General features: G+C 40.6%; 1 protein-coding gene across 1 annotated transcript; it reads right to left on the bottom strand.

The window, feature by feature from the left end:
- Window positions 1-8,364: 8,364 nt before the first annotated feature.
- On the bottom strand, window positions 8,365-8,769 carry LOC139458695 (transmembrane protein 203-like). Its single transcript, XM_071240108.1, has one exon. It carries the CDS (start codon window positions 8,767-8,769, stop codon window positions 8,365-8,367), a length of 405 nt encoding a protein of 134 aa, XP_071096209.1.
- Window positions 8,770-9,374: the final 605 nt, after the last annotated feature.

Genomic DNA, 9,374 nt, shown 5'->3' with positions numbered 1-9,374 from the left:
GCTGAACTGCGTCAGGCGTTCCTCAGAGTGTGGGCTAGAGTGCCTATGGCCTTCATCAACCGCCTCATCCATTCCATGTATCAACGTTGCACGGCAGTCATCAATGTACATGGCGGACACACGACATACTGACTTGTGATACCATTTTCTCAGAGACTAGTGTTGTGTTTCACTTTCAGAACACTTGATACTTTAATTTCAACCTTGATGATCAGTTTTGCCAAGTTTCATCTTTTTAATATGACTCAAAGTATGTTTACAGTGTTTGGACAAATAAGGTTTCTCATATATCTATCCATGGTGACGTGTCTGTTGCGGTTCAGTATAGTTAATCATCACTGGCGTTTTCACGCTGATAAAAAAAAGAAAACTTTCTTACATCAGATAAAAAGACGGAGGCAATATAGGCTGCATGGCTGGCTTGAGCATATAAGATGTCAACTCTCTATATCTCGATTCCGATATTTTGCACAGACCACAAATATTCCTTCAGTGGTACCCCCTCCTGGGATGTTTACCACTTTGGTGAAGACAACGAGCACAGACATGGTGCTGACAAACATAGAAACATTATCATAGCGAACTGGATGCAAATACGCGATCATAGGTTTCTGGTGTGCGCAGGCACGCAGCTCTGCAATGTGAATTGCGGCGCCAGACGACTGGGTCACCCTACCCACTTGAAAATAGAAAACAAAGGGAAAAGTCCTCATAGGTAAAGTGACTCCTAACGTGTTGACAAGGCATTTGAAACTGTTACAATATCAATATTGATTAAAGACACAGCCACGGCACTGCAGCTCACGTTGATATGTATTCAACATTGTAAAATGTCTACAAAAAATTCCTCACACAATTTCGTTTTAGATGTAATATTGAGGATCAAAACATATAAATATGTAACTGTAACAATCACAAACATGAGATCATGTTCTACCTTTTCTGTAAATGTAGGGACATAACGTCACGTTGCAGCAGGGGAATGGCCGCTCACACACTGCCCATGTTTTAAGAGGTTTTGTACGACACCATTACATTGCTGTACTGCCATGGACAGCTGTTTCCCAAGATCTCTCCCTTAAAGAACATGTCTTGGATGAGATGGATAGACGCCTACAACAGGACCAGAACCAGCCTATGAGGCTTGCTCATTTGGGCCAATTTGGTTAACATTTGGTACAACATCCCCCTGACTGCATCGTCTGTATCAGCGCAAATGGTGGTCAGACCCGATATTGTTATTGTTAATTGACTTGTCACACCACTCCTGTCTCCTGTTGCCAGGTATGGGTTTTGTTTGTTTGTTTGTTTGTTTGTTTGTTTGTTGTTTAAAGCTGCACTAAGCAATATTCCAGCTATATGGCGGCGGTCTGTAGATAATCGAGTCTGAACCAGACAATCCAGTGCAATTGGAATCAATGACATGCATCAACCAAGTCAGCGAGCTTGACCACCTGATCCTGTTAGTCGCATGGGTTTTGTCAATGAATGTATTAAAAGACATTGACCAGACAAATGACCAAGTTTTATGTTGTTATTTTCAATAATATAACATTTACACCATTTCATATGAGTGAGTGAGTGAGTTTATGTTTTACGCTGCTTTAAGCAATATTCCAGCAATATCATGGCAGGGAAACCACAAATGGGCTTCACACATTGTACCCATGTCGGTAATCGAACCCGAGTCTTCAGCATGACAAGTGAACGCTTTAACCACTAGGCTACCCGACTGCTCCATTTCATAAGAAACAGTTACATTTTTCTGCTTGTATAGTTTCAATCTAACCTTTCCAGTCATGTTTTTCAACTTACTCCATCCCCCCAAATCCGTCAAACGTCAAACATAAGTGCTCTGAAAAAACAAGCAACATAACCAGACTTCATTTTATCAATTTTTATTGCAATGTTAAAAAGCATTTTCATTTTTTCTGTAGACAAAAAAGATAGTCACCTGACAAGATAATATTGACCATGACATGAATCATCTCCATGCATAGCAGAGGGTGCTCAACATACCACCAATCTGGAAATATCAGTGTTACCATGGCAACACTAACAACTATACAACATGCTGAATGTGTTAATGTGCAAAGAAGCATAAAGGCACAGTAGTGACAGTTTAAAACAGATCCTGAGCCATGTGATTACAAGAAAAACGCTTGAACAATATTTGTGTTCAGTAAGGCGACACTTTTTCCAGTTTGCAGGTTTGCCTGACCAGAGCCAAAGGCCTACCATACCAAAATAAAATAAATACAGTCCAAATTTGTTATTATTTACTGAGGGAATAAAAATAACTAAAATATCAAGTAAAGTAAAATAATCCCTCAAAAAGCAACAGCAAACATTTTACATCAACTCATTGTAACCTAGCCAATATACCCATATTTCAATCTATCCAAGCAAATAATTCAGTAAATAATCTGAAAACTGTTAAAAGTTAAAAGTGTAGCCTTTTGCCATGTAGGCTTGATGTAATAGGTAAGCCCCAAGGATTCAGGTTGTAGATGTCAAATCCTGTCCTGTGATTCAAATCCAAAACGTCCTACCACACTACCAGTACCCCCCAGCCGTGTATCTGCTGTAACATTAAGGAGCATTATAGCTGAAATGGATAGAATTATCATTAAACCGCCCGCATGTTGTCAGAAATGAGCGGGCCACTGTAACTTGATATTGCCCTCATATTGCTTGACAACAGGCCATTATCACGCCTGTTAGGTGATGTCATAGGATAGGGATAGGTGATGTTACGTTCAATAGTGACGTCATCTGGTTTGTTCTATGACGTTTCCATATTTGTAAAAGTGGGTCAGTGACATTTGTGTTGATTGCAGTAAATGTTTCAAAACTGATATTGTTGTTTCTTTATATTTGATAACAAATTCCATCCATTTTAGCTATAATAACGGTAACGCTCTTTTACAGGGCATTATTTGCAGAAGCCCTCGGTCTTTTCAACTGCACTCCTTCGTCGGGCAGTAAATGTAAGACCTCAGTCTTCTGCAAATGATAATGCCCAGAAAAATAGCATTACCATTATAATAGCTAAAATGGATGGAATTTGTTATCAAATAAAAAGAAACAACAATATCAGCTTTAAACTAAACACCACAGTACTCTCTTTGTTGTATCTAGCATAGCCAGGATTTACCAGGCAACACTAATGCCTACAGACCAGACCAGATCCAGCATTGGACATTAGACCAGACATCAATTTGTCTGTATTCTGGGAGAACACCACTAGTCATTACAGACTTTAATTGCTTTTAAGTGACTGCATCTTAGATTATCAAGGATATATATCTGGACTCTATCATGTCCCTTATGATAAATATCCTAAACATAGCTGTCCAATCACACTACTCTGTGGTCGGGAAGAGACAAAGGTTGTGATGTCACTTCTGGAACAATGCATGTTTGTACTGAAGCACATGTACTACATGTGGTGTCTCCTTAGACAAGTAACTTTCTTCCAAATATGCCTCTGTTCACCAAGCAGTGAGTGGGTACCCGGTAGGATGAGATGGTAATGTGGCTGTTAACTTTCTAGCGCCTCACAGGCAGCTTGGGTTGTATACTCCCCAGGGAGCTGAGAATGAAAATCGAGTGCTCACTGATCCATTGACCGGGGTAATAACAGTGTAGCGCTATGAGCATCCACTTGGTGAATGAAATCTGGCGCATTATAAATGCACTTATTATTATCATTATTTCCGTATCTCAAAAACAAATCCAATTGGGGCATTCGAAATGCAAAAAAATAAAGAAACTTGTTGTAGGCCTGATGTGACTTCCTATCCCATGGAGGTGTGGTGAGGTATTGCATCAAAGTAAAGGATGGGACTTTAATGAGATTGTTCTGAAACTAGACTATATACCTTGAACATGACTTAACGATATTAGACTAAGATTAAGATCTAATTGTAAACTAAATCTTGCCCTGCAAAGATACACAAAGATGTAACACTCTAGACATGGGACCTGAACATAATTCATGTTACAGCTGTAATCATGGTACTATGGGCCATGTGGTCTGAATTACGAAATAAACTGGATTGATTGAATACAACTATTGTATTGGTAGATACACGATTACCCGCACGTATGTACAAGAGGTCTCCAGCCACAGGTTTATAAACTGGAGGAACATATAGTATACAAATCTGTGAAGCATTGACATTGGCATACAGAAATGCTGTGATTGAATCACTTAACACTACAATTTCACAAGTCACGTCAGCCAATACTGAAAACAAGACTAGACTAGATGTGTTGAACATGCAACTAGATCTTACTACTGCCTGGCCTAAAAGATATTGTTGTTTTTCCGAATATATCTAACTTATAACTAAGGTGGTCATATTTAAACCCTGTAAAAGTTGGCTTTTTCAAAACCTAGAATTGTCTGCCTAAATGTCATTCAGGTAATTGGAACATGACTTTTTGCTTCAGTCTTACAAAATTAAGGGGGTGTCTTGGGGTCTTTGAGGTCCTCCCAATGGTATTGTAATCTAGGGACCCTTTAAATCTTTTAACTTTTAAAATTTATTTAAAGACAAGGACCCTTGACTTAACATAACTACGAAGACTGTCTAACTCATACACAGCCTGGTCAAGTCTTCTGAGTGAGTGAGTTGGGTTTAACGCCGCTTTTAACATTATTCCAGTTATATCGCGGCGTGTCAGCTTGATGTGGGAGGAAAGCCCGAAGTGATGCAGGTCTCAGACGTTTACCACTTCGGTGAAACCCACGAGCACGGGTATGGTGCTGACAAACCTAGAAACATAATCGGGGTGAACCGGGATTCGAACCCACAATCATAGGTTTCTGGCGTGCCCAAGGGACGCAACTCTGCACAGGGAATCACGGCGCCTTAGACGACTGGGCCACCCGTGCCCCCAAGTCTTCTGATCTTTGGTGGGGAGAGTACATACAGTCTGTGATGAGTCACAAGCACCTGCTTCAGAGGATGTTGGGGAGATGTCATGATACACATCGTTATTAAGATGGGATAACTTAAGCTGCTGATGAATCATGAAAGTTTCATTTAAAGAAAGACATTTTTAAGTCAAAAGTACAAGTTTTTGGTGGACATTTAACACATATGATGCAAACACTGAAATAGGTGGAGCCACTGAACAATGCACAGAAAGATACTCCCACAATACGGGCAACATACTAATAACACTGCAACACTGTTTCATATAGAAAAATCAATTCACGATATGGTAGTCGTATCAAAAATTAATCCTACTGTATCACAATAAATTGATTTGTTGTGAATCAACCAGCCCTTCACCTGCATGGACAACAAGACAAAATCTGAAACAAAATACTGGTCAGTTGGGATGTTAAATCTACTGTATTTTACGTATTAAGTGCCCCGCTCTAATAAGCGCCCACAGCGATATTTGCTAATATATTGGCTAGTGAACAATCCCAATTAGCACCCCTTCTGATTAATCAATGTACACAAAACATATTTATAATACTCACTCGTGTGTTATATGCACCCTTAATTATGGGCAATTAAATTCTGGAAAAATATATCTGTCGTACATAAACATTACAGACTGTCAGCATAAACCACGAAATTTATCTTTCAACTCTGGATTTTTTCACCAAAATATTATTCTAATAAGAGACCCCTATTTCTAATTACGTCAAATACGGTAATTATTGACACAATTGAAGGAAGCAGCTCTGTTTGACATTCCAATTCCCACCAGTCCTAATTAGGGTTTCAGATCGGATTGCTTTATGGGACATGCAGTGATTATCTGAAAAAATACCCTAAATATATCATTCGCTTTTAGTATGTTCTCTCAATATCTGCATAAATGATGAAAATGTCCTCAATCAATCTCATTAAAATCAGATCTTAGTTCTCGCTACCGCTAAACAAAGATCTGAGGACATCCCATTACGGGTAACGTCAGACCGACCTTGCGCGAACTGTGACCGACCAATGGAATGACCAATCAGAAGGCAGCTTTCTCCTGATTTACGGCACTAATTTCAAATTGGCGACTCCGCTTTGAAACACATTTTGCCAAATTCTTGATTACAAATTTGAAACCTGAACAAAAGAACATTCTGGAATGGCTAATAGATGGTCTGGATTGTATGGATTCAGTCGTTAAACCCGAAACTATCGTTCGGAGTTTAAGTTTTGGAGGTTGCATGATTAGAAATCACATTCCGACTGTCACTTTTATAATCTGGTAAGCGATGCTCTGATTAGTCGGATGAAAGGTCGTTTTGACATGACCCGTAAATGGATGTCCTCAGATCTTTGTTTAGCGGTAGCGAGAACTGAGGTCTGATTTTAATGAGATTGGTCCTCAAAACAATGCCGTGTCTGAAGCAAAATCTCTCCTCTGCATATCTGACTTGCAGTGCGGTATCAGGCTATGAGATCATAGAGCTGTGACGAGCAGTGTACAATCATTAAATTGTAGTTATTACTTTATAAAGTGAAAAGGGTAAACAACAACTTACACGCAGGACTGTGAAATTTACTTTTTGGACACAAAAACCTTTCCAGTGCTGCAGCATGATAAATGTCATCCCACGTTTCCTATCCAGGGAATGTCGAAGATATTCACACACACAGTAAAATATATGTATATACTCAGTGTCATATATAATGCACAAGCACGGTCTAATGTGGACTAGATGGACAACTATGTTGTGATGCGGTGACACAATGTATATCGTCACTCGCACGCTGGAATATAAACAACAGGGCAGTATTGACGTCACAGTGTTGGAGCCGGAAGGTCAAGGTCGACTTGTTACATCCCAAGTGTTAGTGGATTCAAATACTACAGCAGCAAACCTCAATGATGCCATGACTCCTTCATCTTCGGACACTGGTCAATACATAGAGAATCTCACCAGAGTGTCTTTTGATATCAATATATCAACACGAGTTGATGAAAGCGGGAAAACTCCGAGGCTTGCCGAGAATTTTTTCCACTTTTATCAACGAGTGTTGATATATTTGATATCAAAAGACAAGAGGGTGAGATTTTATTTATCATCCAACATCATTCTTCCAATTTTTTCAGTTTGTAGACAGTAATAAGCAGTGTCTTAAGTGTAAAAAGTACTGCTAACAGCTTCAATAGCAGAGCCATAAGTGATGTCATTAGATTGTGACGTCATGGTTACCAATGACATCACAATGGTCTGCAAAGCATTGTGATGCAATTTCATTGCAGCGATATCTACAGTGTAGATAGTTCCTGTGGGAGCCAGTTTTGGATGATAAATATCAATCATCATCTGACCTATGATACAATATTGGCACGGATTCCCTAAAACAGTGAAATAAATAAATGTGTGCAATCGTCACTTCTTGACCACACTGTACATGCTATATCAAAAGGGGTGGTGGGGTGGTAGTGGTTACAGCATGATCAATGACAACACATTCAACTACATGTTAAGGTATGTGAGTGAGTTGGGATTAACCCGCTTTTAACAGTATTCTAGTTATATCACGACGTGTCAGCTTGATGTGGGAGAAAAGCCCGAAGTGATGCAGGTCTCAGACGTTTACCACTTAGGTGAAACCCACGAGCACAGGTATGGTGCTTACAAACCTAGAAACATAATCGGGGTGAACGGGGATTCGAACCCACAATCATAGGTTTCTGGCGTGCCCATGGGATGCAACTCTGCACAGTAAATCGCTGTGCCTTAGACGACTGGGCCATGATAAAGTATGTACAAAACACAGTTACCTTTAGCTAACTCAATTTTCAGGGGGCAACGTTTTCATAAGTGAGTGAATGAGTGAGTGAGTGAGTGAGTGAGTGAGTGAGTGAGTGAGTGAGTGAGTGAGTGAGTGAGTGAGTTTGGTTTAATGCCACTTTGAACGGTATTTCAGTTATATCACAAAGTGTCAGCTTGATGTGAGAGGAATGGCTGACGTGATGGTCTAATACGATGACGAAACCAACACCTGGAGAATCCACAAGGATAAGGGTGTTGCCGCGAATCTAACAACATAATCAGGGAGAGCCACAGGTTTCTGGCCACTAAGACGTTCAACTCTGCAAAGCTAATTGCTGCGCCGAGATGACTGGCGACCCGTGTCTCCTGCTTCATAAAGTGTTAACTTGGAAGTATGTTTGTACATGGTGACACACACAATCGTGTACCAACCACATCATGGGTCAAGAAACCCATGCAACTGTGAGCGTTCTGCCCGTTATAAACAATGAACACCTGAAAAATTGGAACACGTGATGATCAAGTGATGTGAAGCATAACAAATTATTTTACATAATCACAAGTAACAACCATGGTAACCATGGCAACACAATATTTACAAACATGCCCTTCGATCAATGAAGTCTACAGGCTCTGATCATGACGATCTGAAGCAGAATAAACAATGGTGCCATCACTTCCGACGAAGACAACATCCGTTTCTCACTGAACTTTTCACACATCAGGAACTTAAACACAAAGAACAGCATTGTACTTAGGATTGAAGTCAAAAACCGGATGCCAGCCACACGCAGGTCAAGTTCCTGATACTGGCGTATGAACACGATGATGCAGAAGTAGGCACACAGGCCATCACAGGTGAAAAGAGGAATGAAAATAATCCACCAGGATTCTCCAATGACATTTTCATACTTGAGGATGCCCAGCACTGAGAATATTAACACTGATACGATGTGCATCCATATTTCAAAGCCAGTCATCCGAAGCCATCGCACCAGTTCCTTGAGGGTAAAGAACATGGCGCCGCTGTGGTGAGACTGCCTCCTTTGTCAAATGGCCACTGTCGGGGTCTGAGACAAGAGCGGAAATGTCCTCTGGCGAGCTTCTGGGTGAACGTCATAGACATCCCCAGCGACACAAGTGGCTGCAGCAAACTGGCTCATAGAAAAGTTGCACTAGTCGTCCACACAGAGCAGCGTCCTTATTGGCATCAACTCCACCACGGTATGCTGTCACACCAACGTGGTCTGGCACATGTAAGCACAGCAGAGGCTCAGAGGAGGCTGAAACAGAAATGTTCTGATGTTGAGGATTTTAATTATATCATGTCATCATTCAGGGTTTCAGGCATTCCATTTTCTAGGACATTGACTGATGTTTCTTCAATTTCGGTAATGAAACAGAATAATGTTCTATCAACATGGGGCGGTCGGGTAGCCTAGTGGTTAAAGCGTTCGCTCGTCACGCAGAAGACCCGGGTTCGGTTTCCGACATGAGTACAACGTGTGAAGCCCATTTCTGGTATCCCCTGCTGTGATATTGCTGGAATATTGCTAAAAGCGGCGTAAAACCATACTCACTCACTCACTCTATCAACATGATCAAAGTTTACACAAATTCTGAC

The sequence above is a fragment of the Haliotis cracherodii genome, unplaced genomic scaffold (assembly GCF_022045235.1).
Source record: "Haliotis cracherodii isolate W230 unplaced genomic scaffold, xgHalCrac1.p SCAF_13, whole genome shotgun sequence".
NCBI lineage: Eukaryota > Metazoa > Mollusca > Gastropoda > Lepetellida > Haliotidae > Haliotis > Haliotis cracherodii.
Note: the sequence above shows the minus strand (reverse complement) of the source record. Positions and strands in the feature narration are given on the sequence as shown.

Coding starts and splice junctions, on each gene's coding strand:
- LOC139458695 (XM_071240108.1), bottom strand. CDS start 8,769: ATGTTCTTTACCCTCAAGGAACTGGTGCGATGGCTTCGGATGACTGGC.